General features: G+C 49.4%; 1 protein-coding gene across 18 annotated transcripts in view; it reads right to left on the reverse strand.

Annotated features, from left to right (window-relative positions):
- The window catches only part of LOC144931502 (transcription factor COE3), a 152,884-nt gene that overhangs the window by 26,822 nt on the left and 112,468 nt on the right, over positions 1-13,594 (reverse strand). For all 18 annotated transcript variants that reach the window (XM_078855416.1, XM_078855422.1, XM_078855419.1 and 15 more), the window contains exon 11: positions 3,569-3,657. In XM_078855416.1, coding sequence (XP_078711542.1) covers positions 3,569-3,657 — 89 coding nt within the window. The remainder of the gene's footprint in view (positions 1-3,568; positions 3,658-13,594) is intronic.

Below are 13,594 nucleotides of genomic sequence, written 5' to 3' on the forward strand. Positions count from 1 at the left end.
CACACACATACATGCACACATACATACATACACATACATGCACACATGCACACATACACACACAGACACACACATACATACACATACATACACACACATACATACACGCACATACACACACATGCACACACATACATGCACACATACATACATACACATACATACACACATACATGCACATACACACACACATACATGCACACATACATACGTACTCGCGCGCGCGCCTGTTTGTGGCTAAACAAGATAATTGAGGCTGGCTGCACCTGCACAAAAATGGGCTGCCTGGTTCTTTTAACAATACCAGTCCATCACGCACAAAAGGGCTGACACGAATGTGTTAGTGCGTGCGTGCCTATAGGATATTGTGTAAACGTGTACTTATGCATACGCCATGTGCTTTTACTTGCGTGTGTGTGTGTGCTTGCGCTACACGCATGTACTAATTTATATATAGATTGCAATGTAATAATAACTCAAGCACGTTGCTATATATTGCCGCGGAATAGGTGAAGGTGTTTCATTTGTAAAGTGGGTGGTTGAGAATTTTAATATATTTTTCCCCCATTGTAGTTTCGTGTCATTTTGCAATAGTGATATAACATCCACATTAACAGCACGAGTTTAGATTACTGAGATTTCACGAAGCGGCGTTTACAGCGAAATAAACTCAAGCAATGGGATCGGATCGCGAGTTTTTTTTTCTTCTTACAAACTCGCGCACCCACAAAGTAAACGCAGTGCCCGGTGATTGAATGTAATGTCAGCATTACTGCAAGAGTGTGAAACCTGGGCTGACAGTTTATTAAGCATGGTGTAATGTACGCCTGCCTGTGATAATTACCATATACATTACCGCTGACCCTGTTATGTGCCGCGCTGTAACAGTTTCACAGACTGGAAATACGCACGCAACACGGCGCAGGTGAAACACCCTCATGCATCATCGTCGCGGATTCATCTCTTTGCTGCGACGCATTACGGGACGCGTAACTCGGCTATCGATGGGAACCCGTTTCCATTCATCGCGCGGCTGCGTTCAGAGCGTGCAACGGGCTCACAATCGCCACCGCCACCCTTGTTTGGTCAGAGCCGATCGCGCGCAGTGACAGACGCAGCGCAATTAGACGCGGTGATGTATGGCGCGCGACGTTATTGCGATAAACATTATGACAACAATGAAGGCCCCGCGAAAACAGCCGCGGCGTGCCGTGCGTAAGATCAGCGCTGCCGGCCGCGCCGCGATTGAACCGCAAAATCACCGGAAGTGGCGCTGAATCGCGGCGCGGTGATGCGCACGCCACGCGCAAACGTCTTGCTACGGGGCGCCTCTTAGGGTAACGATTCCGTTTACGGTTGCTCCTTTGCAAGCATTTATTCGAGTTATTCTCGAGTTAATTCCTCATTTAATTCTCGAATGGGTGTCTGCACACTGCCGTTATTTCACGTGAATAAGAAAGCACCCCCCACCACCCACACCCATTGATCCATAGCTTAGTTTCTGGTGCGGTGAGGTCCGTCGTAACTACGACGCCACCGCTCCCCCCCCCTCCCCCCCGACGCGACGCGACGCACGTGTCAAGCGGCACGTCGCTCAGCATGGTCACTGCTCAGTCAGCCCCTGCTCATCCTCACAGAGGCTGGACGCGTCTTGGGGGCTATTGACTTTGCAGACGACCAAACCGTTTGATTTGGTCATTAAACGCAAAATCACTGGAAGTGGCGACTGGCTTTTGACCATTTAGCAATGACCCAGAAAGGAGGGTGTTTGTGGAAATGCATTGCGTCCCCACATCCCACATCGGAAAGCCAAGTCTAAGGATGCATGCTGACATGTTGCGCTCAATTGCCTTGCCAAAAGAGGAATCTGGCCCCGGTAGAAATTCAAAATCCAATTGCACGTCGGTGGACGCTGTAGCCAGGGGCATTTCTCGAATTTTTTTGGACCCAGCGGAGTAATCTGCAATGGGCCTTTTAAATCCTTAACATCAGGAGCGGTCGATCGCTGTGAGTTCACTGCCGCAAAGCCAGTGGTTATTTGCTCACATTGACCACGCGCGGTATGGGAAAAGTTAAACGAAGCAAAATATCTTTGAAAAAAATCTGCCACGGCTTTGCGACTTGCACAAGCACTCGCCAAACCGTGCCTGTCTCACTATTCTAGAAGGCTTCACGCTCAATGCGGGATCTTCGACATGTATATACTCATGTGTGTGTTGTGTGTGTATTTGAGTGCTGGTATTCATAATTATTTTGAATAACACGAGTAAACCAAGACTCATCGGTGTAGCGCGCAAACTGGCCATAGTAATAGATGATCTCCGTAATCATTTCCGAACATAGTTTTCAAAAGCCAGTGATTATTCACGCGATAATGAGAAAGAATAGATGAAAAAAAACGCCAGTTTGTCGACATCCTACAGATGTGCCCGCAATGCTTCCCCACCCACCCTGTATATGCCCATAGCACCCCAAATGAGAGAGCAAGCCAGGCTCTTTAATCTTTTACATTGAAGCTTGGTAAAGGGCTCGCTATCAGAATTGGCACGGTCTACTCAGTTCCATTTCATTTTGCAGTTTCCCCCCTAATAAACCCATCTGTCCACATTGTTCTTGTCTTATTATTTGCTGACTGACTTGCAGTTGCCTGATGGTTATTTATTTATTTGGTTTAGTTCACAAGCTTATGACCAAATCACCCAGAATGCACCTCTGATCTCATCGGATCTCAGAAGCTAAGCACATCCGAGCCTGTGCAGTGTTGGGATGGGTGAGCACTGCGTACAGGCATTATGGGCAGCAGAGGACAGATCAGCATTAAAGCCACTGATGTTCTGCACTGACCAGCGTGGTGAAGTATGGTCAAATATCTTTCACGGCCCTCAAAGTATGGGCTTTACATGTACGTGCAAATATTAGTTCGCATAAATTGTAAAGCTTGGACAATTCGTCTTAATTAGTCGATTAAACCACGATCTATTGTTATTGACTACTCTATCAATGGCAGCCATCCTGACATCCTGCCTTCCCCGAAAGCAGGAACCCCCCCCCCCACACAGAGCCACACCCAGCATGCATGACGCGGCTGACGATGCCAATGATGTCACCAAACCCCACCCATGACCTCCCGTCCAGCAGCACACGTGGGGACCGAGGTGAGACTTTGCCAAGTCATGGAAATGATGACGGGTAGTTTAACGATAATTGAACTAAACAAATTTACCAGGTCAGGCCCACTGAGATATATATATATATCTCGTTTTCAGAAGCGACCTGGTCACAAATGATAGCTCAACGAAGTGGCTTATCATATAGAAAGGCATGCTTCTAAATGCGGACAGAAAAAGAGGAGGGCCCGGAGAAAAATCCACGCGAGCACGGAGAGAACATGCAAACCCCAAATATGCAGGCGCCAGGGCCGGAATTGAACCCACGACCTCCTGTATACTAGGCGAGGTAGTTAACATCTCGCCACCGCGGCGCCCCTAATTGGATAGCCCGGCTTTGGTCGTTTGCCCACTCTGTGGTGGACAGCGTGGCAGGGTGACGGGCCGCGGTGTTCGGTTACCTTGGGTAGCCTCTCGGGGTCGCCGGGGTGTCTCGGGATCACCTTCTGCAGCCTCTGGAAGCCGTAGTCAATGGTGGGCTCGTTCAGAGCTGCGGGGAACATCGAAAAGCAAACGCTGCGGTGAGCAAAACGCTCGGCTGCAACATCAACCGCAGTCGCCAAGCGCTTCTCCATCAACGCCTCTGTCGTCATAATCCACAAATGATTCGTCCGCTCATAAGTATCGTCAATCTCATCATCATCTCAACACATGTTCGTGGAGTTGCCTTGCACCTAACGTCCTGTCGCGACTGCGACGGTCCTTGTGCACGTGAACTTCAACACCTCAATACCGCCCGCCCTGGTCAAAGACTCATTTTACCAGACTCGCTGCCTGCCGCTCCACTCGCTTGTCGCGTGTTGTGTTCGACAACCGCATGAGACGATGCAAAAATTGTTTTTTTATCAGATTCTCTCCGCATGCTCCTCGACATTGAGAATCATCTCCAAATCTTCTGCCTTTTCTGAAGTTCCTGTAACGTTGCTTTGTTCACGAAGCGCATTCGTTTATGATCTTCTGTACGACCATTTGCGCTCTCTGTCACTGGCCCGCATTGCGTTGTAGGCTTTTTGGTCAGTGTTCATCAAAAAAATGTTTTTCTAAATCTCCCTTCAGGTACTCGATTACATTTTTACCAATTTTGAAAGCTAAGCAGAATTGAGCCTGGTTAACACTCGGATAAGGGACGAGGTGGAGATACTAGGTATTGTAGGAGTGGCCTACGAGTTTGCCAGGAGATGGCAGTACAACAATGGAGACTTGAATCTACCTGTACTGAGCTTTCATGGTGATCCCCCTCATATGTTTCTTGACACATGGGGCCAAAGTGGCATTTTTACGGAACTGCCAAACATCACAATTTGAAAGCTGGTGTTGAGACTCAGTGAGGCTCTCTTTGGTAAATAAAGGGTATTATAATTATTATTCTAAGTTAATGAGCCATATGCAGTCATCCACGATAGTCATCACCACCACCACCACCACGATCGTGATCGTCAGCATCGTTGGCGCCGCCACAATAATTACTGTCATCACCCCCATCATTTGTCCTGCCACCCCTCATGCTCATGAAGTACATTCCGATTGCATGCCGAGACTGCAGGCTTGAACCATTGCTGTGCGAATCCTATTTAATTTTAGGTGATAAAGCGAAATGATGGGAATTTAGATCCCATCACATTCTGTGGCTGATAAGGCATCATATAAAAATAATTAACTTGTCTTGACAAGTATTGCTTTTAATGGAAGATATTAAGAGTTTATCATTTAATCACATCTAATCACACGGCACGCTCGACTGGTTGAACTATTGGTCATATATCAACATCGCGGGATAAAAAAAAAATCTCAATAATCACCGCCTGACAAAAATGCAGGCGTACATCTTCAAATATCCCTAATGTAATATATTTAGCCGAATTGCTTTAATAATGCACTGACGCCGCGCGGCTCGCAAATATCAATGCATCACTATTTTATACCCGGGCTAACGGGCCAGTGAGAAGTGGCATTATGCAGAGCATCCGTCACAGACAGGACTTGGTAAAACCTGCTTGTCATGCTTCAGCAGTGTTATGTAATTTGCTTCTTGTTGGGAGTCAAGCAAGACGCTTGAGCCCGCGCCTCACGGAGCGAGCGCGCGCGCGTTAGCACGTGGAACGGATTACGGAGACGGCGGAGGAAAATCGTTAGAGCGCATCGCATCAGTCGTCAGCGCGCCGGGAGGAATCGCTATTGAAAGGAGCCCCCCCAGCCACTGCATAGCATTAACATCTATTTCGTGTCGAGTGCGGATGGCAAATATTGACTCTGATCTGCGCGACGCTGCGACGGCGGTGGTTGACGGCGCGCCGGCGTGCAGGTGGGGGCGGTGGGGGGCTTGCGGGGCTCCCTGTGACTTATCACGCTCGTGCAAACTCGCGTCGCAGCGGCCGATATCGGCTTGCGAGGCGAGCCCTTCGCTCGTGTCGTGACACTGCCAGCACCCGCAATTAAGTGGCGGGGCGGGGGGGGGAATTGGGGGAGGGTGAGGAAAGAAAATCAGCCGTGGTGATGTCCCACGGAAGCTCAAGACGGCAGCTTGCTGAATGCAGGAGGCGGAGGTGTTTCCAGACGGCCTCGGAGGTGAAAGTGCGATGTGCGTGGCGCGGCTCGGCAGAATTGTCGCGAGTTAGCCGTGCGCAGTAGTTTGTTGTTGTTGTTGTCTATCCTCTCGCTTCACCGCGCTGGTCAGTGCGAGGTCGGAGAATGTGGGGAGCGTCAGTGTCGGAGCACAGTGCAGAGCAGTACAGTAGTGGAGTCTTCTACACGAACCTCTGCTGACAATGCAGCTGTGCAGTAGCCCCTGCCGTACCAGTCCTATCCAGGCTCAAATCCCTGCTTAGCATCTAAGATCTGCCGGGGTCGAGCACTCTCCGGATCATTTGGTCGATATTAGAATGCGCAGATGTGTGTAATCCTACGAACTCGGACGCAGTCCTTGGCAGAAGTCATCGGGGTCTTATTGCGTGGTGTGAGTTAGGAAGGTTTACGTGTTAAGAGTAAAGAGTGGAATTTATATTTCTGTCCAAGCAAGCCTCGGCGTGAAACTGCACGTTAAACCGGGTGGCACGGACGCTTTATTGGACAACTTTAGAAGTTTCGCTTGCGAGTGCGGCATTTTTTGAACCAGCTATTCAAGTAACAAAAATAAACACGAGGCGACGTTTCGGGCTATGCCCCTTCTGCGTTCAAAAGTATTTGCTATGAAGCGGGGCTATTGCATAAATTGTCACAGATTGCATGTTTTCATTTTAAGTCCACAGTGTTGTTGATGAATGTGCTGAGTTCTTTTTGTAAATCAGTGCTTGCGCAATGCGGCAGTAGCATCGCCAAATGATTTGTTTTGTTTAATTATGACACCAGATCTATCCCGGTATCTCATTAATGGCTGTAGACTATGAGCGGAACTTTGTTGCCAACCCGTTGTAAATGTGCGAATGGTAAATTACTCTAAAACAAATGTAAGCATTTACTGAAATCGTATGAAAGCAAATGTATAAGTGATAAATGCAACATTGTATTTTAAATGGATTTGGGCCGTCGTGTTTAAAGCAAATACTAATGCAATAAGTTTGATTTGGCTCTCTGCAAATTTTGTAGAGAATACAATACTTATGTAAATGCAGAGCCAAAAAATAAATTACGAAATCAAAGGAGAATAGCAACGGGAAAAATTACAATTCCACATCTGTTTGTTGATTTTTCTCATTCGTTCATTTTTTTCTAATTTCAGTAGAAGAAGAAGAAGAAAAAAAATCATCCACAGCGAAGGTCCCGGTCCGACGAAGCGTGGCGTAAATCGATGGCCGTTTGTAAACCCAATAAAACCTGTCTCGTTTCATTCATTAGGCACCGGGTAATTTCTGGCGCCACCCGCCGCATGGCACATAATTCAACATTAACGGTGCTTTAACTAATACGGAGAAAAGCTGACGCTCAGACAGAGAGAGAAAGAGCAGGCAGAAAGATTGTCATCAGGTGCCAAAACCCGCACGAAGGGCCCTCCATCTCTGAGCATCTGAGCAAAAAAAAAGAAACCCTGCCTCGTTGCGCAGAGTGGCACGCCAATCAAGTGAAGTTGAGAACACGTGAATACTTACACCCGGGGAAGCGTAATGCGTCCGGGGTCATGAGTGACACAATAAGCCGCGGCGCGCAGCGTTTAATAAAGTGACACGCGCACGCGCGCGTCGCGGGGGCGCGTCACGCAAACGAGGTGTCTGAGCTTCGTGGCGGCGGGCACGCGCGTGCGTGCGTGCGCGTGCGTGCGCTTGATGAGCGAGACGTTAACCCACGCCTGCCCGTCCCGGCGCGCATCGCGGCACGCACGCTCCGTGAGCGTTCGCCCTCACCGAACGCGACGGCTCTGGGGCCGTGCTTGTGAGCGCATCATCGACGCCGAGGGCTTTGACTCGGGAAATGAACGGCAAGAAGGGACACAAAAAAAGAACCAACACGCACACACAGACAAAAAAAAAGAGAGATACGGCCGCTACCCATAATCAGACCATTAATCATAAAAGGGTGTCAAGCCCGGGCGTGGGAGAGATTTGTCACTTAGGCCTCTAATAGCGGGGGGGGGGGGGCTGACGGGCCGAGGAATGGGGCGTCCTCGGCGCAGGGCGCAGGCAAGACGCCCGCCCCAGCCACGGTCCTAGCGATTGCCTCGAGCGCGCTCTCTTCGATCTGCATAACCCCGAGCCTCATGCGTGGCGATGAGCCGGGTCGCGCGCCGGTTCTCCCACGAGCCGTGCCGCCCTGGCTGCTCGCCCATAGTGGTGGTGGTGGTGGGGAGGGGGGCGGTGAGCGCGACGCTGCCGAGCGACGTTTGCCGCGCGGAATGCCACCGCGAAGGAGCTCGTGACGAGTCGTGGTGCCGTGGCAATGCCCTCGTTGGCTTTTTGTTTTGCTCGCCCTACGTGTGCGCGTGCTCATTTATTGATTTACTTGCCTATTTACTCGACTCCCCAAACACCACTTTTCCAAAGTTAGCATCGGCAGTGCAATTCATTTGCATTGCTGCAGGACGCGTCTTCTCTATTATTCAATGCACACCGTTATGTAGCAGGTATGCTTCAACATTAAAGTTTCCAGGTGTAATTCAAAGTGGCCTTTTTAGACAGCTTGTAAAGAGCATATTGCACACTTGCAATATGCTCTTTGGGGTTATTAAACTTAAGTGCACTCTTCAAGAGCAGTAAATGCAACCCCAACCCTACTCCATCGAAAAGCAGAACTTGTAAAGCTCATTCAGATGTGCTAACGTTTACCACGAAAGCAGCGCTTTGACAATGCCATCTCTCCAGATAAGATGAGGGCCCACGGAAAGGAGGGAGAGAGAGAGAGGCTACCGCTTAAACGAAACAGCTGAGAAACAGGAAGACGTGGATACCCAAGGTTGAGACGCTACATTGACTTAAGAAGCGTTAGCCGGCTTGGGAAAGGCACACCGGTTGAAACTGACGATAGAGTGCCCGCAGGAGGGAATACACCCGAAAGGGCACCCCCCGTGGAGATGGAGCAATGAAATAAACGCATGTGCAGGTGATAGACGGATTGTTAAATCTCAATATCACGAGAGTAGATCCCAAGACAATAGAGGAGAGTGCAGTGATGAAGGCTAATGTTGATGATGCGAATGTGTTATTTTCCAAATGGAAATTCAAGTTATACTTAAAAAAATCCCGCGTCATATATGGCCACTTATTTGAATGCCGATCATCAGTGGCAGGCTTGCTTTGTTTCCACCAATAGGCCTCCCCACAAATATATTATCATTGCTGTGACGAAGTCACCGCTCAAATTCTCTCTCCTTCCCCCGTTAGCAAATCCCAGTCTCGTTTCAAGACGGTGGCATCGGTGCCATCAGCACGGAGTTGCTGGGGTGCCCCCTAGAGCCACTCAAGACGTTTTGTTTCCAATCACGGAAGCTGTGGTGGTTATTCAAATACACGGCGGCGCCTGTGTGGGTGCAAGCCGTGGTGCAGATTGTATTTGAAGGCATGCGCCGGCAGAGTCTTTTCGCCTTTCTGTTGCAGCGATATCCTGACCAGGCTTTGGACTGTCGACTTTGTCATATGTGGCCTCCGTGCTGCTCCATTCGTGATGCAAACCAGACCCCTTGCTCTAGAAACTGCGGTCCAGAAACACAATTCGGACTATGCCTTGGCATTCCCTTAAACAGCATCTGACATCTGTGTCTCGTCACACAGAGCTTATGGGTGGCATACGCGATCTCAGCACTAGATGCCAACATATGTGTCCATTGCGGAGAGGAATGGAATTCTCATATTCTGGAATATTCAGATTAATCACTCGCAGCCCCATGTTTATGTATGAATTGTCAAGGAACAGTCGCGTCTATAAAACAACAAACATTTTTTTTTATAATAATGGCGATGAAATTAAAATTATCTAGATTGGTGGTATCCGGCAAGTTTATGTAGATCACCATCAGCCCCTTCCAAAAGCTTTATTTATTTTCATCTTTCTTTAGCCAACATTGCTGCTTCGATTAATCTTGATGCTCTTTTAACTTTCCGTATATTATAAAGTGTAGTGTGTTTGTAAGTACGAGTGTGTGTTTAAATATTCGCTGTCTGGTTTATGGTTAGCACACTTGTCTCCGGGTTCACGGTTCACCGGTACAACTTAATCCTTCATCTTAAATATAATCAAAGAAATGTGCCATCTGCTAATTAGCGAGTGTGTACATTACCCCACGATATTTCAGAATAGGTATTTCGTTACCCACGATTCTTAAATTACCACGCCACCCTCTTTTTTTGAGTTTGTTAAATAAATGTTTGCCAAGTGTAGCCCGCCGCCGTAGGTCGCCTTAAAAAAGTGTACGCTCCGGCAATAATAAAGGGCGAGCGAACACAGATCGCGGTGTGTAACGCACGCAGGCACCCGACGCAGCTGAGCTTAACACACCGCCTCTGCCACCTCTCTGGGCGTCCGGCAATTTCCGCCAAGCGCGCCCGTTCACATTTACGCAGTCAGGTCGCAGGGCCGGCTAGCACATCCGTGCGGATGGCGCGGCTCTGATAAGCGAGCAGCTCAGGAAGCTGTTTCAGCGCACCGCGTGCGGTGATAAAAGCAGTTTTGGGGCTTGCGGTGCGCCCCCCCCCCCTGTCCCAGCCAGAGTGAGTGTGTGGTCCCCGTTGTTGTCTTTGCAATCGGCCCCTAATTGCATCCAGAAACGTTGTTGTCTGGGCGTGAACTGCGCAGTAATTAAGCTTACTTCTTTTTTTGTTAAAGGAGATGTGCAGCGTAGATACGCGAATGATAAAAAAAATGTTGCAATGAAAACCAGGCCCCCTCCCCCATCCTCCATCAGCCCCCCCCCGACCCCCACCCTTTGGCTTATAACTGTTTCTTACTTTAAATATTCATAGATGTGTGTCGTATAATTGTTTAGTCAAACTGTTGTACAATTAAAGCTAAGCCAATCCAAACACAACAGCTCCATTGGCAAGCGTTTGCAATTTATCCATCACGTTTTTTAATGCCAAGTCTGCTAATTTTCGTACATTTTTGCAATGCCAACAGCGAGTTCTTAAACATATTTCAAAGCTGATTATAACACATTTGCAGGCTGTATTACCAATGCGAACGCTTATGTCAACACCTTGAGTTTTTGCCAAGAAGATATTTTTTTCTCTTTTTATTTTTTTTCTCTTTAAAATTTTTCAAAGATTTTATAATAATAAAAAATACGTGCACCCCACAGCGAAGGGCATATGCATGAGATGCCCATGAGCCATGCGACATTCAGGGCAAGCGAAGGTGGAAAGACGTGCTGTCCGTAACCTGTTTAACGCGAGGGCGACCATTCCGACGTGAATGTTTGAACAGATCATGGCGTTCAAGCGGACAGGTTCGTCCAGTGTGTTTCCATGCAATTACATACGGGGATAATGTTGAAATTAGTTCTGGCCGTCACACGACAATAATTAAATAAGACATGCTGATGTCTCCCACGGTGTTGCCCTTCGCGATATCACAGCGCTCAGTGGGACAGCGGAGTTAAAACATTTTGTACTTTATCCCCTATTTGTCTGCAAAATCCCACTAATACGATCGCATCTTATTTTTTTTGTGCGTTCGAAAAGGACTGCAAAATCGCAAAGATGAGCTCGTGATAATAATAATAGCAATAATATTAAAATGGCGTCAAATTTCTGTAAGGCGACCCAGACCGCGAGCATACCTTCGCCGTTTCACAGCCCGGGTAATTATGAAGTGCGGAGATTGGCTGCCCCCCACTGCCCTCCGGCCTCTTGACCCTGGCCCATATTAAGATGGATTGCCTGATTTGGGAGCAAACACTTGCTGCGATTCAGGCTGTCCCGCCCTGTTTGCTCGCTGATAATTTGTATTGATTTGAGCGAGGAGAGCTGCGGCACGGGGGAAGGCGGGGCGCGTGTTGGTGCTGCGTATGGCCGTGTATCCGCGTGGCCCCGTGTATCTGCGTATGGCCGTGTATCCGCGTGGCCCCGTGTATCTGCGTATGGCCGTGTATCCGCGTGGCCCCGTGTATCTGCGTATGGCCGTGTATCCGCGTGGCCCCGTGTATCTGCGTATGGCCGTGTATCCGCGTGGCCCCGTGTATCTGCGTATGGCCGTGTATCCGCGTGGCCCCGTGTATCTGCGTATGGCCGTGTATCCACGTGGCCCCGTGTATCTGCGTATGGCCGTGTATCCGCGTGGCCCCGTGTATCTGCGTATGGCCGTGTATCCGCGTGGCCCCGTGTATCTGCGTATGGCCGTGTATCCGCGTGGCCCCGTGTATCTGCGTATAGCCGTGTATCCGCGTGGCCCCGTGTATCTGCGTATGGCCGTGTATCCGCGTGGCCCCGTGTATCTGCGTATGGCCGTGTATCCGCGTGGCCCCGTGTATCTGCGTATGGCCGTGTATCCGCGTGGCCCCGTGTATCTGCGTATGGCCGTGTATCCGCGTGGCCCCGTGTATCTGCGTATGGCCGTGTATCCGCGTGGCCCCGTGTATCTGCGTATGGCCGTGTATCCGCGTGGCCCCGTGTATCTGCGTATGGCCGTGTATCCGAGTGGCCCCGTGTATCTGCGTATGGCCGTGTATCTGCGTGGCCCCGTGTATCCGCGTGGCCCCGTGTATCCGCGTATCGCCGTGCATACGGGTGGCGCTCGTGTTGGTCAGTGGCCAGGGGCGGAGAGCTTTGAGCCGTATCGGTATTTTTGACACGTTAATTTTAAGTGCAGACTTTTCATTTTTTAAATTAAGCGTAACGCGCATTTATTTATTTAAAAAATTGTTGAACCTGTGCTTGCATTCAAGTGTGAATCTTCAGCAATTCTTACAATAACTGTAAGTACGTAAATACGATGACGACAGTAATAATTTGAAATCCTTTATCGAACCACTTCCCTTGGCGAAGATCTCCCGAGACCAAGTCTAATGTGGCGGGTTATTTGACCATAGTTCACTACGCCGCTCAGTGTGGGTTGGCGGTCCAGATATGAGCAGGGCCAAATGTGGCCATAGCGAGGTGCAGTAGCCGCTTAGTAACCCCCCCCCCCACCTCACAGCTAGATAAACACGTGACCATTCATAGCCGCCTTTTCACTGCGTTGTATTTTTGTTCCTTTTTTAAAAAATTCGCAATTCCCTTTTGGTAAGGTTGTTGAAATAGCTATGAAGTTACGACAGTTCTTGTTGCTCGTTTGACCAAGTTAATGTACGGAGCTCTCTGAGAGGAGAGAGGAGAGAGAGAGAGGGAGACACCGTTTGACTTCAATGAGTGAACATAAAGCGTCTGGGGTTCCTTAAAGTGGCTCGCGCTCGATCGAGCAAATGCGCGACGCGGTGGACGGAGGTGGGCGAGGAGCCTTTGGGAGCAAACACATTTACCGCTGAACAAACTGGGCGCAGGGGGCAACGAGATGGAGCTGCCGGATTTAAAGGTGAGAGTCGCAGTTGAAAAAGAGCAGGGCCAGATAAATATAATAAGCGGGCGCAAGAGGAGAGTAAGGGCTCGCGACCGGGGGGGGGGAGGAAAACGATACGATGGATACCATAGAAAATTACCACTGCGGTGGTGTGGAGGTGGAGGGGAGGAAGGGGGGGGAAGTAATACACACATACACAAAAGACAAAGATCCCCCGTATAGCTTTGAACAGACTGTTGGGACAAGTGCTTTTAGCCAGCAACTATGAAAGGCCTGCACGGCGCACGAGGATGGGCGGGCCAGCGCCACATCCAGCCGCCTTTGTCTCCCCAGTGCTGATGTTTCACACACCGCACCAGTTACTCATTTAAGGCTGAGTCAACCTCGGGGAGGCTAATTGTCATGGCTATGAATTGGGTCGCCGGGTTTGTAGCGCAGCGCGGCGCTGACTACTGCACTACGACTTACCCATACAAAAAGACAAAGATCCCCCGTATAGCCTTAACAGACTGTAG

The sequence above is a fragment of the Lampetra fluviatilis genome, chromosome 4 (genome assembly GCF_964198595.1).
Source record: "Lampetra fluviatilis chromosome 4, kcLamFluv1.1, whole genome shotgun sequence".
Lineage (NCBI taxonomy): Eukaryota > Metazoa > Chordata > Hyperoartia > Petromyzontiformes > Petromyzontidae > Lampetra > Lampetra fluviatilis.